General features: G+C 34.9%; 1 protein-coding gene across 1 annotated transcript; it reads right to left on the reverse strand.

Annotated features, from left to right (window-relative positions):
• Nucleotides 1-1,068: 1,068 nt before the first annotated feature.
• Nucleotides 1,069-16,187, reverse strand: LOC101737480 (arylsulfatase B). The gene is made up of 8 exons (XM_021346593.3): nucleotides 16,029-16,187; nucleotides 12,408-12,498; nucleotides 9,867-10,026; nucleotides 7,722-7,948; nucleotides 4,986-5,094; nucleotides 3,618-3,770; nucleotides 2,541-3,209; nucleotides 1,069-1,585 (listed from the first exon to the last, which is right to left on the reverse strand). The coding sequence occupies exons 1-8, from the start codon at nucleotides 16,049-16,051 to the stop codon at nucleotides 1,218-1,220; spliced, it is 1,800 nt and encodes a 599-aa protein (XP_021202268.1). The 5' UTR covers nucleotides 16,052-16,187; the 3' UTR covers nucleotides 1,069-1,217.
• Between the last annotated feature and the right edge of the window lie 3,016 nt (nucleotides 16,188-19,203).

The raw sequence follows: 19,203 nt of genomic DNA on the forward strand, positions 1-19,203 counted from the left end.
TAACTCATTTTCGAACACCCAAACTCGTGACTGGTTTTTTGTTTCGGGTTCGTACGCGTATATCCAGGATTCGTCACCTGATACAATGTTGTATACAGCATTTGAGGATCCTGCGTGGAATCTTTCGAGAGTTTTGACGCACCAAGTAACGCGAGCCGCTTTTTGTTCTTCACAGAGCGAATGCGGTATCCATCGGGAAAACAACTTTTTTACACCTAATTTTTCATGCAAGATTATTTGTATTTGACTCATGCCAATGTCTAAAGTTGCCTGAATTTCGCGGTATGTCACATGTCGATCTTCCTCAATCAGCTTACGCACAGCATCAACGTTTTCTTGGGTGACTGCAGTTTTTGGACGACCTTGACGGGGATCATCACTGAGCTTGACACGTCCACGTTGAAACTCAGCAAACCAGCGATAAATTGTGGTTTTGGATGGGGCTTCATCACCAAATGCAGAAATCATCCGGTCAACACACTGTTTTTGTGTTAAACCACTTCGAAAGTCATAATAAATCATCGCTCTTGAATTTTCTCGAGTCAACTCCATTTACTCAACGAGTAAACAAGTTTGACAAAACCTCGTGACAAGACCGAGAATCTTTTTTTAAATAAATAAATGGTATTCGATTTTAAAAACCAAGGAGTTTTTAATTAAAAAGATTTTAATATGACAGGAACAGTGGAAATATTCCATTCCCGATACTTTTAGTGCAGCCTAGTATCGTACACGATTTCGATAAAATCTATAATTTTATTATTTTGATTTTACCATGTAAAATATTTCTGTGTGGATATGATGAATACTTTAATTTGACCTTATATGATTCTGCCAATTCTGCCAATTAATACCTATTCTGCCAATTAATTTTTGCCAATGACGTGTGGCTTCCGTACTAAATTAAAATTAAACCATAATTAGGCGTATCTTAAAGACAACGCATGAAAATTTACAGATATTTACAATTCACATAAATTATGTCTCATTGCAAAGCAAATACGAATTGAATAAACTAATTGAACAGCAGGTGCAGTGAAAAACAAATTTACGAGTAAATAGAGGTACTCATTTTTGAATATTATATATTATAGCAAACAATGCTTAAATTTTAACTTACCAAATACAACTATACCTACTTAAAATATCACAAAAATTGAAATCAAAACTAAACATAAATTTACAAAAGACTGTAAAGATCACTAGATAGGTCCTAATCAAAACACACTTTGTAGTAAACACAAAAAATTCCTGATGCCAGTGATACCATCGCAGTTGACAGCTGAAGCTTTGGTCGTGTCTTTGGTCGAAGTCCTGTTCCCGCTTATGTCTATAGATAAATTCAAATTGCTAATTTTTTGGACAGGTACTTTCGTGATATCTTTGTTTTTGACATAAGGAGTCCACGTATAGCCAAATTTTGCTGGGTCAGATTCATTTCTAAGATTAGTGGGACCTCGCCGAAGTTGCATAGCCCAAAGCCCTCGCAGCCTGCTAGTCAGTAGCATTGCTATTTTGTTTGCCTCTTGCCATAAATCGTGACTCTCCGATGGATCTTTACGCAGATTGAAAAGACACCCGCGAGCTAGAATAATTTAAGAACCATTAATTATATGCCCTTCACAGTACTTCATCATGACATCTCTATAATATATAAAAATGAATTGCTGTTCATTAGTCTCGCTAAAACTCGAGAACGGCTGGACCGATTTGGCTAATTTTGGTCTTGAATTATTTGTGGAAGTCCAGAGCAGGTTTAAAACGTAGATAAATATGAAAATGCTCGAAATGAAATAAAAATAACAAATTTGTTTATCGATTGAGGCACTACGAAGTCTGCCGGTCAGCTAGTTTTTAATATTTCAAGATATTTATTACGATAAAAAAAGTTATAAAATAAACATTATTGATTATCATGAAACAGGACAAAGTTGTATTGGCGCACAATCGCAAAGTAGCAAGAAAATAGTTTTACAGTATGCAGGTTGCGATACTCGTAATTAGTACCATTGCGTGCAAATAAAAGGTAAAGCCGATGACCCTCAACATTACAATGGTGACTTGATTACATCATAGTCGACAACCCATGCTGGTGCTTAAAATGCGAATTAATTAGCCGATAGTTAACAATGCTTTTAAGACATCAGATGATCATTTTAGTTCTTACTAGTATTCAAGAATCGTTCAACAACTAAATGCATGATAGAATTCAAGAAGTATACATGCAAAATGAGATAAAATTATATTAAAAATACACAAAGGCTAGACACATAGTTGAGAAGACAAATTTGTAGTGTGCATTTTGAATTTTTTCGTGGAGAATTTCTAATATGAATAATATTTATGTTTAAACCAAGAGTTAGACATGAAATCTTAAACAGCTGGTTTAGCGGGTTTTTCATCAAAGTATAGTATAATAAACAAATTGTAACAAAATGTCATTCCTAAACCACAAATTTAATGAGTCATTAAAAAATAATGACACTAATTGTGAATATTATCTATTTATCTTTTAAGTTTTATAAGCAAAATTCACTTACTTAACGAGGGAATACAGAGAGTCGCGTCCTTTATTTCGTCTATTTGTTTAACAGTAGCCGCTTGCCTCATGTTTTGCACCACATCAAAATCTAAATACCGTCCTGTATACTCAAACATTTGCGCAACTTCGCAAGATTTCAAAGTGGAAAAATAAGGTGGAGGGGCAAACTTATTAATCAATAGCTCTGTTCCATAAACATTATTATTCAATCCGGTTACATTGCCGACGATGACTTTGTAATCGCCAGCTCTGTACGCCGCGTACATATTTGCGTTACTATCTTCCAAAGCTATTAACACTTCTTTGCGTTTAGATTCACCGTCTTGCAGAATAGCATCCCATTGATTTACTCCATCTATACTTTTGGTAACTTTCCCTCCGGCTGCTGCTACCAATGTTGGAAGCCAGTCTGTTATGTGCATGAGACCGTTCCAAACCCTGGGACTTAAAGACGAATGCCATAGGAACGCTGGAACTCTTACGCCCCCTTCCCATGGTGACCATTTCGTTCCTCTGAAAGGTAAATTAGAACCCCAGTTCTGGAGTCTGCCGACTGTAGGGGATCCGTTGTCTGAGGCGAAGACTATTATGGTGTCATCTAGTATACCTTTTTCTGCTAAAGCTACTACTATTCGACCGATGCTCTGGTCTACGTGCGTCACGATTTCTAAAAAGCAACGAAAATTCATTTTATCTTTACTTTACCACAATACTTTTTACTTTTTACCACAATAAGGTTAAGATACTAAATCTAAAATACACAACAATTAGTCGCACCAAGGAGAGTTCCAATAAAATATTTTTTTAAATAAGTTTTTAACTGAAACCAGAATTCTTCAATTAATAATTAAAAACAATTTGGTACATTTATTGCTTAACATTGTTGTAGTCTTCTATTAAAAATGTGCCTTACCTTAATCTTAAATTATATAAGTATGCATTTATGTGATTTTATAAAATGGTATTAAGTACTCTACACATACATACATACGGACATAAGCCTCGAAACGCCACTCAAATATCGTAGAATAATTTATACACTAATAGAGTACATGAAATTATTTTTGATAATCACCTGCATAAAGCCTCCTGTTTGAATTCGCGATGTGCTTGCTTTGAACTGTTTTGAATAAAGGAGGTTGCAATGCACCTCCGGCGTTCCCAGCGTGGGGGGCGTTGTGGGTAATGTGCAGGAAAAGTGGCCGTGAAGTGTTGTGTTGATGTATTACTGCAATAGTAAGTATTTGAAGTCATCGTGGCCTAAAGGATAATACGTCCGGTGCATTCATATCTAGCGATGCAACGGTGTTCGGATCCCGCAGGCGGGTACAAATATTTCTAATGAAATACGTACTTAGCAAATGTTCACGATTGACTTCCACGGTGAAAGAATAACATCGTGTAATAAAATTCAAACCCGCAAAAATATAATTTGCTTAATTACTGCTGGTAGGACCTCTTGTAAATCCGCATGGGTAGGTATCACCACCCCGCCTATTTCGGCCGTGAAGAAGTAATGCATTTCGTTTTGAAGGGTGGGGCAGCCGCTGTAGTTATACTGAGACCTTAAAACTTATATCTCAAGGTGGGTGGCGCATTTATGTTGTACTAGTAGATGTCTATGGGCTTCAGTAACCACTTAACACCAGATGGGCTGTGAGCTCGTTCACCCATCTAAGCAATAAAAAAAACAATGTTTTAATTGCGACTGTATTCTAATAGGTCAGGTAATCCGGTGTATCTCTACGTGGCGTCATAAATAAAGAAATAAAGTTTAAATAAAGACAAATTAAAGCAATTAATTATAAATTTCGCAAACAAATTTTAGCAGTTCACATATTATTATGTATGTACAAACGTAAAACAGCTACTAAAATGTTCGCTTTGTAATAAAATATAATCGATCATAATCGAAACTGCTTCACTGGTAACTGAACTGATACAATTAAAAATTCGATCTCATTTCTAAAAATTGGCGGCAATTAGTATGATACTATGGTGAAGATTGGTATCGGCAAGCGCCTAACACTAAGCGAACCATGAGCTCGTCTGCCCATCTGTATTGATTTGTAAGCTGGCAAGTATATCGTAAGTATGGTTTAAGGTATATGATAAGTGAGTCGATTATTATCAAAGCCGGCAATGTGACTTTTGGACAATTATTGGTAAATCAGAAAAACGAATTATTGACTTTGTATTCCATTGGCAGTCACAAAACTCTTCTGAACGACATCTTTGATAAATAACAGGTTAAGTATTAACCTTTATTTAATGCAGGTTTTGAACCGTATTCTTTGAAGGAGACGATTATATTCAAATCAATCTGTATCGCCATATCAATAACATTTTTTTGTCCAAATACACAGATTGCCACCTTTGATAATAGACGACTCAAGTATAATGTCTTTACTTACTTACATTTTAAACTGAAAAATATACTTACTTTTTACAGCACGATCAGTAAGGGCGTCAACGATGTAACGTTCTTCGTGATTTTGGGGTATTCCATTATCAAACAAATCCAGACCCAGCATTTGACGACCACTGGGCCACTGAAAAAAAAATCCATTAAAAATGTCCGCTTAGTTAAATTTTGAGGACGGACAAAATCTCTGAGGCCCACGGTAGTAAATTATAAATTTTATATGATAAAAGAAATCTTCAGAAACAGACACAATAAATAATACCATTTTAATATGAATTATCTAAATATTATATTTTAATTATTTCATACATTGCTCCACTTTTTTTTTATTAGCTCAGTAAAAAAATATGTGCACGTTTATTCAAATAGATAATATATGTATATTTTTGGTATAATATACTATAATATATATATAACTAACTATACTTACACTTTGTAAGTGACTATATAATATATATAGTGACTATATAATATATAGTCACTTACAAACGTACTTGATTCGCATTACTCGTTTAAATAAGGAAGTCAAAGTTGCCGCCTGTACCAACATTATCAACTAGTTCACACTAAAGTACCAATTTACACCAAGTACAAATTTAAATAATACAACAGAGAGAACAAAAACAATCATAGTACCTAATGCGAATTAGAACAAACACGATACGAAAAAAACCTGTCAAAAGCGGTTTAAACCATATTAGTATCTATATATTAATACGTGAAGCAAAAACTTTGTATCCCTTTTTACGAAAATTGCGCGGACGGAGGAGTATGAAATTTTCCACACTTATAGAAAATATAGACAAGAAGTGCACAATGCTAATATTTTTTTTTAAATAATGCATAGAAGATACATTAAATCAATAAAGTAAAAATTACACACAGTATCATGTATTTGACACACACACACACACACATATATATACTCTTTGTTTATTGTCAAACTTTTGTTACTGCTTAAAGTCTGTAGTCAAATTGAAAATAGGTTAGTATTGTTTATCTTTAATATTACGAGTATTTGTCTATAGTGTAGTCTTGGCGAAATCTGTAACAACAGGACCATAATAATGTTGAAACTTATAATTTCAATTAATTATAGTCGAATTTCGACTACTGCGGGACCACTAGTTTAATAAAAAATATATTACGTTTTTGGAAGCTCACAGTACCTAGGCTGCACTAAAAGTATCGGGAATGGAATATTTCCACTGTTCCTGTCATATTAAAATCTTTTTAATTGAAAACTCCTTGGTTTTTAAAATCGAATACCATTTATTTATTTAAAAAAAGATTCTCGGTCTTGTCACGAGGTTTTGTCAAACTTGTTTAGTCGTTGAGAAAATGGAATTGACTCGAGAAAATTCAAGAGCGATGATTTATTATGACTTTCGAAGTGGTTTAACACAAAAACAGTGTGTTGACCAGATGATTTCTGCATTTGGTGATAAAGCCCCATCCAAAACCACAATTTATCGCTGGTTTGCTGAGTTTCAACGTGGACATGTCAAGCTCAGTGATGATCCCCGTCAAGGTCGTCCAAAAACTGCAGTCACCCAGGAAAACGTTGATGCTTTGCGTAAGCTGATTGAGGAAGATCGACATGTGACATACCGCGAAATTCAGGCAACTTTAGACATTGGCATGAGTCAAATACAAATAATCTTGCATGAACAATTAGGTGTAAAAAAGTTGTTTTCCCGATGGATACCGCATTCGCTCTGTGAAGAGCAAAAAGCGGCTCGCGTTACTTGGTGCGTCAGAACTCTCGAAAGATTCCACGCAGGATCCTCAAATGCTGTATACAACATTGTATCAGGTGACGAATCCTGGATATACGCGTACGAACCCGAAACAAAAAACCAGTCACGAGTTTGGGTGTTCGAAAATGGATGTGAAAATGTTCGGATTATTTCACGGTCTACTTGGTGTGAAAGGGCCAACATAGATTTCAATATAATATTTGGATTTCTACACACTTATATAATATTTATATATAATGAGGAAACCGACGCAAGGAGGAGGAGGAGGATATAATATTTGGATTTCCCCATACTTTTCGGTACATCGGTTGAGTGTAAAAAATAAGGGTCATCACTCAATAATTACGGTACATTACCAGATGCACGTATGTCGAAATTCAATCAGTGCAATTTTATGACGCAATAAGCTTACTATTACTTTAACTGTTTCATTTAGTATTTATTACATCGAAATAAGTGTAGTTACTTTTTACTGGTGATAGGATCTTTTGAGTCCGCACGAGTAGATACCACCACCTCGCCTATTTCTGCCGTGAAGCAGTAATACGTTTAGATTTGAAGGGTGGGGTAGCCGTTGTAACTATAGCGACGGTAGCGGCCCCGTCCAGGATATACCCATACAACAAATAATTGCACATGAAAATTATGATCCAAGCGACAAAGACCAGCAGAACGATATTGCCCTCATGAGTCTCTCAAGGAATGCACAGTTCAATGGTATATATTTTTAGTGCCACTGCAGATATACGAGCATACGGCCCTGATTTAGAATACATTTATAAGGCTTAGACTTAGACCTTACTTAAAAAGGTCGGAAACAGCCGTTGTAACTATACTGAGAGCTTAGCACTTATATATCAATGTGGATGGCGCATTTACGTTGTAGATGTCTATGGGCTCCAGTAACCATTTAACACCAAGTGGGCTGTGAGCTCGTCCATCCATCTAAGCAGTAAATAAATAAAAAGTAGATTCTTGTGATCCTTTGACTTACCATTTCAATATTGGTGTATGTATAATAATCAATAAATCCACCTCTCATGCCGTAATGTGATTCATACCCTCGAGATGTAGGCAAGAATTCTTCTCTGGACATCCCAACGTGCCATTTGCCCACCAAATGGGTGGAGTATCCGAGTTCTTTCAAATATGAAGGTAGGAGACGTTCCGTCAAAGGAATACCTCTATCTTCTGAATTAAAAAGTGGGCTCCCGTGCATACCTGTAACGAAACCCAGTAAATGTAATACTATCTAAGGTCATACTAGTATTTCCATCAAATCTGTATTGTAACCGTCGAAATTGTGATAAAATGGAGTCAGAAATGTTAACAAAAGAATTACAATTACAATTGGTACTACATTCAAAGAACATTGGCTTGGACCCGATATTTGTCAACTGCGTGTTGCAACTATAGTCGTTTTAAATGTTGCGTTCTCTTTTGGTTATTGGAGATTATAAACTTTTGCTATACTCATTATATACTATTTTATATTTGTCACATATGGCAGAAAAATACCTAAAAAAATAACAACCGAACTATCATCATTTGAAACTTCTGTGACCAAATAATTAAAACGCCAAGATTGTACCAATCTTGCGAATGTGCCTTGGCTCCAATCGGTATTTTTTCTAAATAAATCCGTCCTCGACACGTGTTCACGAACGAGTAAAACCATGAAGAAATAACATTTTGATATTAATAATTGTGAAACTGAATTATGAAATTAACATCAACTTACAGACGGAAAAAAAATTATTAATTTCCGGTGCTAGGATGTATGTATTGCGAGCTAACACGGTTTTTTTAGGAAGTAAGAATTACAGATGCCTCGAAGACCTTTCCAGTTTCAACAGCACGGATAGAACCAGAATCCTACCTAATTCACAAAACGACAGAAACATAAAGCACGGAATAGTTAATACAAAAAAAAAGTATTTAAGTAATGGCCATTTGAAATCCCTTTACTGCCTTTGTAGACAAATGATCGTAGAAGACTATCTAACGCCGAGTGATTACCGAATCTATTGGATTTCATGCCATGACGTAGCTAAGCCTTTGCCTACCGATTAGGACTATTTTTAAGTCACATTAGAACTATTAGGACATTAGGACTATTTTTATATTTAACGAAGGACCATATTATTTTTCCATTTTATTATAAAATGAATAATTTTATGTGGTTTGTTCATTTATAATTAGTATCACAACTATACCTACCATTACTTATTTACAAGCCAATAAAATAATCGTAACTAGTATAACACGAAACTGCAAATTCAACAAGATCTGTGTTACCTTTATTATTTAGTTTTATTTAAAAGTAATGCTAATTCGTGATAGTAATTAAATGCTATAGTACAGTATTCGATAGATCTCGCATAATATCACCAAACGTTTTTTTTATTTTTTGTGAATGATTAAGATCGCCTTGAAAATTCGCATTCGCGCAACTCTTAACAAACCGGTTCGAAAAACTCGTAACATATATATATTGTTTTAAATCTTGCGTCACCTTATTTCTTGGTATTCATTTTTTTGCATTATATTGGTAGACAAGCTTAAAACAATAAGCTTTACTGGTGTTCAGCGGTTACCAGAGCTCATAGGTGATCGCGATGCACGTGAATGAGCTATACCATCAATTATGAGATTTGAAGTCGAAATCAAACTTCTTTTTTTTAATATTGATAAGTTACTGGTTGCCCGGAGGCCTTTCCAGTTTTACCAAGGCAGGTGGACGAGCAAAGGCTCAGCCAGGAGTGACAACATCTACCCGAGCGCCTCGAAAGGAGACCTAAAGACTCAAGAGTAGCTGTCTCACGAATGCGAAATCAAACTGTTTTGTGACAGTCTGTTTATTTGTTTGCACACATCTTCGGAACTGCTTTTCATGGAGTTTCATCAGTGCAGGCCATCAGTAATCCCTTCTCGACTCGTAGACACTATCAGTGTGTGGAAACATCAAGATCATCATAATCTTCACACCTACCTACTGTTTTAACAATTATACCGTCATCTAACGGCTATTGCAATTAATTCTGTCATTACCTCGCATTCAACAAATTGTGTTTCAATGCCTAACACATTAAAAGAATTATGTAAAATTATGTTTTAAATGATATTGTATTTGTCTCACCTAATCTCATCGGGTACTTTCCAGTTAATAAAGCAGTGCGCGCTGGTGTGCATATAGCTTCACTGTAGTACTGTTGTAGTATCACTCCTTGATAGGCCAACGTGTCAATGTTAGGTGTCAGTATCTGATCGGAGCCATGAAAAGATACATCGTTCCAACCCTGTTGGTAGGTTAATCGAGTAATTAATCTGTTTCAGAACAAGAAGGTACCGATTTAAATAGCCATACAAAAACTAAATTGTCATAAGAAATTATTGATATTATAGTTATAACACAAAAATAAAAAGTAAATGACATGAAATTATTTTTGTGTGGACTTAGAAAAACTGGCGAAAGAATACTTAACGCCTAAGGAACTTAAATGCGATGATCTCAAAAATGTGCTTTGCAGTATCCAAAAATCTAAAACGAATGGTAAAAACCTAAACAACAATCAAACAAAATTGATTCATAATTTTTTTGTTTTTGATTAGCCTCATAACAGGTTACATACAAGTTTCGATGTTTTATATAAATGAATAAACTAATTTTAAACTAAATCATTACTTTTAATTTATACAAAAGCATAAATAAGGCTTTCAATGAGTGAAATTGCTTGGCATATAAATTACCGTATGTATGTATGTACCTTACATTAACGTGTGTAAATATTTAAGCTGATTTTAAGCTTTACCAGTGTATATTTATTTATAAATAGTTTAGTTAAGTACTCAATAAGACCTACCCTTTGCCAGATTAGATTAAAAGAATATTCGCGAAAACAATTTAAGGTTATGCTTGTGATACATAACATTCTAAATATCTTAGTCCAAAGTCATATTGAGTGAAATATGTACGTATTGTAACAAATGTACCGGTTATCATGAATCAAAGTCAGTTAGTAGTTTCTACGGCTTTGTGTTCCCATTTAAGGAGTACGCCATATAAATGATTGAGCGACCGTTAATTGACGCGCGTCAACGCTATGCTATAATAATTAAAACTACTTTCACAGTAAAATTTCGCGTTTACTATCTTCGTTTTATTAATTCTAACGTTTTGGATACTTTCCAGTTTTCGTTGTCGTGGAGGTCTAAAGCTCTTATTAAAGGTCTAAAGCTCTTAGCACCTAGGATCATCTTGTTCTCGGTATGAAATCCCAAGTCAAACAAAATTGTGGGCATCAAGTTTTTTTTTTTAAATCTCTGTGTACGTAATACCTAACTTTTAATTAATATCTAAAAATTTAGGCGACTGTCGACAATATTTAAATGTCGACGAAGAATACTAGCCCTCTGGGCCACGAAAACTGTAAAGTATTCACAACATCGGAAACAATAGACAAATTTAAAAACGCAAGATTAAATCGAAAAATAGTTTTAATTACAAAATCAGTTAGATGACGCGCCAAATTCACTTTTGCACAATGATTTAAGTAGTAGAATCCTTAAATAGGAGCAAATTAAATCGTCAAGTACGTATGATTAACAAACGATTTTAGCCACTTTGTGTAATAATAAGCACGTGACTCTCTTTTCTTTGTTTCGGGTAACTTTACAACCTCTAATCATAATATTCACAAGTCAAGAAACTCAGATAACTTAATGAACTCTAGACAACTTTCCTATCAGAATATGAAGTGAATGAATACACGCAAATTTCTAATCAAAGGAATATTGAGCATTCCCTAATTAAATTTGAATATTGCAAGTAGCTAGCTAGATCTCCGAGTGTATCAAGTTTGCCGTATTTATAGGAAATTAAATTTAAAAATAAACATGTGTACACAAGACAAGTAAATTAATTTTATACAGCACTATAAACACAACTTTCTGTATTTAAAATACGAAATATAAAATTTTAGGTCAACAACAACCGATCCAAGCTAATAAATATTTTAATGAATTATATTTGTTTACATTGTTTTCGCCAAAATGTTGATACAAAGTTTTGAACATCAATTTTAGAAGACTGATTCAGTTTTAATATAAAAAAATAGCAGTATACGATAACTATGAATCTTGTCTATTTAAAACTGTTAGTAAAAAGTCAGTCAAAATATAAACAGTAATATAAAAAATATTTAAGTACATGGAGAAACAATCTCGTGGCCCACCATGGTGTTTGGTCTATTATTTGTCTATATCAAGGAAATCAACTGTAACAGAATATACAGTTAAGTTATGATAAGTACATATTATTTCAGTGGGTGAATCTTACACCATGCAAATTATCACTAAGTAACATTAAATATATAATAATAAAAAATCACACGATACAATGTGGGTGTGTGAAAAAATTTAAAGTTAAGACCGGTAGATTAGTTCTCTGCTCACTCTTCAGTCATGAGAGTCATTTTGCAACAGTATGCTTAGTGCGAGCTCTTTAACGATCTCGATAGAGTAAAAGTTAACTCAAATTTGTATGGAGTTGAAACGTTTGCCTACGTTTGCCGCTAGGGGCGCTGTTCCAGCGCACTAAGCACACAGGACGTGACAGACCAAACTCAAAACATGACAGAACCCCAACCAGGTAAATATATTTTTTAACTTAACTACTCACCATGTCATCAACCATAATGAAAACAACATTTGAGTTCGGTCTTGGATACGCAAGTGCAGACGCTATCACAAAGAGCGCCCAACACAGACTCCTGAAAAAAAGTTAAACTAATGAATTGGATATACTGTTAACACTTATTTTGAACTTTATTGCACAGATGACAATCTTACGGCGGTCAGGGTAGTGTCATAAATATCATAATGTAAATGCCACTACGCATCACGAGACTTGAGGTGAATTTATTGTATAAAAGTTGTCTTACCCTTTAAACCATGCATACATGCTTGTTTCCAGATGACAAAAGTAAGATGGTATTTATCTTAATCAAGCAAATTCATCAATTTAACTGATTTAACTTTAATACTCGGTACCATTCCTTCATGCCTTCTTTTTTTTTTTTACCTATTGTTTAGATGGGTCGACGAGCTCACGGCCCACCTGGTGTTAAGTGGTTACCGGAACCTATAGACATCTCCAACGTAAATGTTGTCACCCACCTTAAGACATGAGTTCTAATGTCTCAGTTCAGTACAACAGCTGCCCCACCCTTCAAACCGAAACGCATTACTGCTTCACGGCAGAAATAGGCAGGGTGGTGGTACATACCCGTGCGGACTCACAAGACGTCGTCCTACCAACATAGAATTAAATAGCAAAATGATGCGCCTACCGGTGCGGCCTCATGGTCGCTTTATGCCCAATAAATACAGTTCTAATATGACTTTCGTAGCATGATTAAAGTTTTTCATCGTGCAATTATTTCGTGAGCAGATGTTAACTAGGTATTCGCTTAAAAAAAATTGATTGTCGTATATTTAGGTATTATATATATTATATAGTTCTTCGTAATCACAAAATTGCTGTTTTAAGATTGACTAAATTTTATAACTTTAACTACCTATTTTTTATCAGCTCTATATTTATCTATTTATCTGTGTAATTTTCAGCAGCTTCAAGATGTCTAATTAAATTGAACAGTGCCACAAGTACAAGGACCGTTGACTAGTATAATGACTAATCTAACATCCTGATCAGTATTAGAAAAAAAAACCCATTATTACTTTTGCTTTAAAATCATATTTTTATTTTTAGTTGTTAAACATATGTAGTTGGACAGGAAATCACAACTGATAATATCGGTTACTGGAGACTGCATATTCAAAAATAAATTTTCATAAAACCTAGACTGATGTTATTATAATGTAAGTTAGCTCTGCCCTTGCCTCTTTTACGAAAAATAACAATTTTAAATAAGTAGTTTGACATAGTTATTATCAGTCGCGATTAGAAATCACGTTACACGCCTCGCATCAAAACAATGTTATTATGATCTTTACTGTCTAATATCAGGAAACAGTTTAAATGTTTCGATTAGCAAAAACAGAGCAACAAAAAATCATACTTGTTTACAAAAAAAATTAAGCACATAAAACGTGACTCGCGACGAACCTAAATATTCGACCTTCATAGTATCTTCGATTTTTAATTTGGCGCAAATTCTCATTTTAAAATAGATTTGAATAATTTATAACTGTTTTATCTTAAAATAATTAATACTAGAGATGTCACGCGTGGCCTACTTTAGTCGAAAAATAGCTTTCAAAGGTTCCGTACCAAAATTTTTAAAACGATTTCACTGTGTGTCTATTTACATTTTTTGCCGGCCGCCAGAATCCATTCACATTACAATTTTTTTTCCTACCTATGCTTTTAGCCTTGAGAGGCTATTTCAGCTTCTCCTTGACGTGTAGGTGAGCACACGGGGCTCAAACCGAAGTGTTGCTAACCCTAGCCCTAGCAAGGGCAGTGCTTCGCAAAATCTACCACCGGATCGGAAACGCGACCCACTGAGAAAACCCGGCGAGAAACTCAGTGGGCTGTGTCTATGGATCAATTTACTCGTAAAGCCCTTCATCGCAAGCGTCGGGTTCGACGAGGACGGTGACCGGTGCTTGTGGTACTAAAACTAAAAGCACCGTTAATGGATCGGGTGGATCCGTAATGACGGAGTACAATGAATGCCCCCATCTACCTGAAGACATGAGGTACGATTTTACCTTTATCTAGTTCTTGTGTATACCGCTATTTGAACCTGAACCCAAGACTATTTCGTGGCAGAAAAAGTCAAAATCCTAAACATGCAATGTATTTACTCGAAATTACGCAAAATATTCCGAAAAATATATACGGAAGTAGGTGTATTCTATAAATCCTGTATGAATAATCTACCTATCCGTCCGTAGCAGTTTTTCAAAAATTGCATCTTGCAACTTGCACCTTTGACATTGCGATGAGAGAATAACTGTAAAACATCAGCGTAAATAAGGTAGTCGGGAGTGATAACTCTCGTTACCTATAAATTTATGAAGATATAGAAGAAATAAGAGAAAACGCGCCAATCTACGGTATGCTCACAGAAATCTACGATTTTTGTGAATCTGAGATCTAAAATTTTTGTGAGAAGTCCTGTAGTCAGAATACACGCCTGAATGTCATACAGACTACGAACGCTCTCAAAGACACGAGTGAAAGCAATTAATTTCCTACAGGAAAAGATGCATAATATAGTGACAATTTAATGACAGCTGTTGTGAATTAATGTAAATGAAAATCTTACATGATTACAGTCGTGATTAATCGCTATATATATATATATTGATTGAACATTACTATCGCTGGAGTGGCCCTGACTACTGAACCACTAGATCCGGATTCGAATCCCGATCCTAATGTTACACCTTCACTTTTACGTACTTTTTTAATATTTGTACAATCAATAAGTTTGTTACATGACATCCAAGTTGAAATTTAAATGACTTTCAATTTGACAAATGTATCGACTCCATATCTTTTATTTTGCGTATATGGGTGAACGAGCTCACAGCCCACCGGATGTTAAGTTGTTACCGGAGCCCATAAACATCTACAACGTAAATGCCGCCACCTACCTTGAGATAGGAGTTCTAAGGTCTCTGTATAGTTACAACAGCTGTTCCGCTCTTCAAACCGAAAAATTATTACTGCTTCACGGCAGAAATGGGCAGGGCGGTGGTACCTACCCGTGCGGACTCACAAGAGGTCCTGCCACCAGTAATAACGCAAATTATAAGTTTGTGGGTTTGGTTTTTATTACACGATGTTATTACTTTAGCGGAAGTCAATCGTGAACATTAAATTTGTTAAGTACATACTTCATTAGAAAAATTGGTGCCCGCCAGCGGGATTCGAACACCGATGCATCGCAAGATACGAATGCACCGAACGTCTTATCCTTTAGGCCACGACAACTTCTAAATTTCAGATGTCGAAAAAGTTATTACATTAAATCCCAAATTGCTTATATTAGGCAAATAAAACCAGAGCATTTAACTAATATCGATCCTATTTTTAAAAAGTGCTGAGTTCATGCCGGAACTTTCACAGTTTCAAATCATTCTATAGTTTAATCAGGTAGTTGAAACCTTAACTGGTGACTATATGTATTATGAAACAATGAAAATCTGTCATTCAAGAGAAACGTTCGATTGAATGAATAAAATTTAATTAGTGCTACGGTGTTGGGATCAAAAAATAAACTTAATATTCTACAAAGATTTGTACTGTAAAGCTAAATTTACTCACCATATCGCATTTAATTTATGCATTATTTCACTTAACAACAACGAACTGCACAATGCTACCACTTTTTAAGGCTCACTCGTGGCTAATAAGAAATGAGAGAGGTGGTTACCACACGACTGCCCACCCTACATAAACCTCTGAAATAAAGTGCAGCCTTTCTTCGGTATAATACTTTGGCCCACTGTTTCCCTGCCGCTGAAGGTCATATGTTCGTTTTCAGTAAATAAGATTCATAATAAAGAATATGTAATTAAATTTAATGTTAAATTGATATGCTTGAAAAACCCTCTATAACTGGTAAACTCTGATATATCATTGTTTCCTACGTAAAATTATTATGTAAGCTCACTCCTTTTACTTTTACAAGTAGTTTATAACGAAATAAGTTGTAAAATTATTCAAATACGGAAGTTTAAAAATGTTAACGGAACAAGAGATCTAATATTTAAAAAGTTATCCAAAGTAGATGGAACTATAATAAAAGCTATCAACGGTCTCAAAGAAAATTAGGGCAAATGAACATTTTTTGTTTTTTTGTTTTAAGACATTTTCATAAAAAATCTAAAATTTATAATAGTTTGTTTTATAATTGATATTATCTTATTGTTTGGTGAGATTGATGATCCTCAAAGATGATAACATGTATGGTAATGTATTATGTGGTCATCGCAACAAAGGTCTGTTTAATTAGCTTACATAAACTCATTCAAAGTCGATAGGTACCTTTGCTCTAATAAGCACCAGCTAATAGGTATACTGCAAGGCGTGATTTAATGAAATACTGGTCGGTAAAATTATATTAATAAGATAAAAATGATCTTAATTAAATGACTTTTTTCTCCTACCGACGCCGAAAGTTCGGTTTTCGTCCCGCTGTCCAGGGACTCTCACGCATCTAAAATTCTCCGCCATTGTTGTGCTCGGGTAATTTGCAATATTGTATTTAGTGTAAAAGTGAAATAAACAAAAGGCAATAAAATTTCATAGTGAACTATTAAACAAAGATGAGTTCATCAGACAGTTCTTATGTAATTAGTAGTAGTTTATTTAAAAATGAAAAAGCAGTAAAATTATTTTTTTTATGAGTATGGGGGGCTGCACCCCCCCCTACCCCCGCGAGGGCTTCGCCCCTAGACCCCGGCTCGGTACTCCACGAACTTTCGGCCTGGTAGGAGAAAAAATAGTATATGCACCGCGGGAAAAAAGTTGGACATTTCCTTTCTCTCCAACTTTTCTCCCTTGGTGCACAATGTACTATTAGCAAAAGCACTTTAGTGCGAAATTTACAAATGACCATTTTGTTGTATAACGAAATCATTGGGAGACCTTGGTCTATAAACCAACTAGGCTATTGGTGTGATTATGTCAATGTGACGGAAACGAATTGCATAGTGTGATCGAAAACATATAAGTAATTTACCACAAAAAAAAAAACTCTTACGTACCATAACTTATTGTCTTTGAATTGAATTTCAATTATTGCCTATCGTACACGCAATCTCGACTTGTTTGTTATGCAATGAATTATAAGTAAGGTGAGGGCCACAGAAATGAATGACAATACTGCAGATTTCTTTTGCGCTATAATATATTTTGCAAGCGCTTATTTTCGCATTCGACAGTATATCTAAACTAGGCATTCAAGTCATAAAGCAAACATTAACGCTACATTCAAATTTAAAAACAAAAAGAGAACTTAGATACCGTTGCTCATGGATGTCAGCAATACCAGGGGCAGAGCCAAGCCGCTGCCTACCGCTTACATTAGGTTTGTTACAATTCATTGAGTATCGATTTTAATTGAATGGAAGTGTCATCGCAGTCGCTAGTCGTTAATACGGGCTATTTAGTTTGCAACTCTATAATTTACAATTTATATGTATTGTCGTAACTACTATCAAGAGGCAAACGCAGCATAACTACTGTTTTTTTTTAAAGTAAATAAGTCTAAAACCAAAACCGATCGCCACGATAATCGAGCCGAACCGAGTACAGTATAGGGAACTAGGGGATTATGGGCTACAGGTAGAATAGAGACAAATCTGGGATGTCACAATGTTTGTTGAGTTGTTAGATTTAGCTTTGTTGAACTGATAATGACTTTTATTTTGTGTTTAAGAATAGTAAATCATTTAATTTAGTCATAAAAGTTTTCTAATTCATTAAACATATTAAAAAGTTTAAAAAATACCTAAAATACCTAAAGTTAGGTACCTACCTAAAAACTAAATAGTGCCAGCCCTATCGAAAAACTCTACTGTCCCCATACGTAACCTGATTCACCCCAAAGTCAAGATGAATCGGGTCAAGCTAGTTTTTTCAGTTTTTGTGTATATCTTGTAATGAACTATGTATAATAACGCATCGTAAAAATTTAAGCCTCTGGAACCATTATGATCTCCGTTTTATTACTATAACTACAAAAAAAACGATAAAAATCAATGTTAAACTTAAAAAGTGTACCGATTCCCCCCCATTTTACGGTAATCATCTATATTAGAGATATTTATTTGGAATTTGAGCTTGGGATGTACTTCTTGTATGCATAGTTCTAGCACCCACATCACAAAAGAAAATTCTAGCTCGGGACCGCTGAGTGTGGGATGCTTAATTTACAATCTGATTTCAGTAGAAAAAAGATCACGCACGCACGCACGGTCATGCAGCCCCAACTTAGGATTCCCTGTGTTATGGGCACCAGAGACTGACAAACATACATATATACGTAATAACATAATTACGTACATACGTTCAAAATATATATATATATATATATATAATATAATTAATAAACACTCTAACTATATAAACAATAATAAACACCCAGACCAAGAACAAATAAACCTGTTCATCAGACAATGTTTGCTACATAAAGGAATTGAACCCACACGACCCTCGGCGCAACAGTCTGAGGCGTTAAATACAGCACCATCGCATGAGTCAGTTATTTACTTAATATCAACTATTTTCAGAACTGTGACCCCCCTCCCCCGAGAGTAGTCCAAGGACAACAATTCAATAGAGGGTAGTCAGTAGTCAATAGTCAGCCAAATTCTATATTTCTAATCTATATAGAACGATCGACACGCAGCCAACTGAGGTCAACCACGCACACCCATTATTTAATCTATGGCCCAACACCCGCGTCTACGATCACCAATATTCTGAAGCCTTG

The sequence above is a fragment of the Bombyx mori genome, chromosome 9 (assembly GCF_030269925.1).
Source record: "Bombyx mori chromosome 9, ASM3026992v2".
Classification (NCBI taxonomy): domain Eukaryota; kingdom Metazoa; phylum Arthropoda; class Insecta; order Lepidoptera; family Bombycidae; genus Bombyx; species Bombyx mori.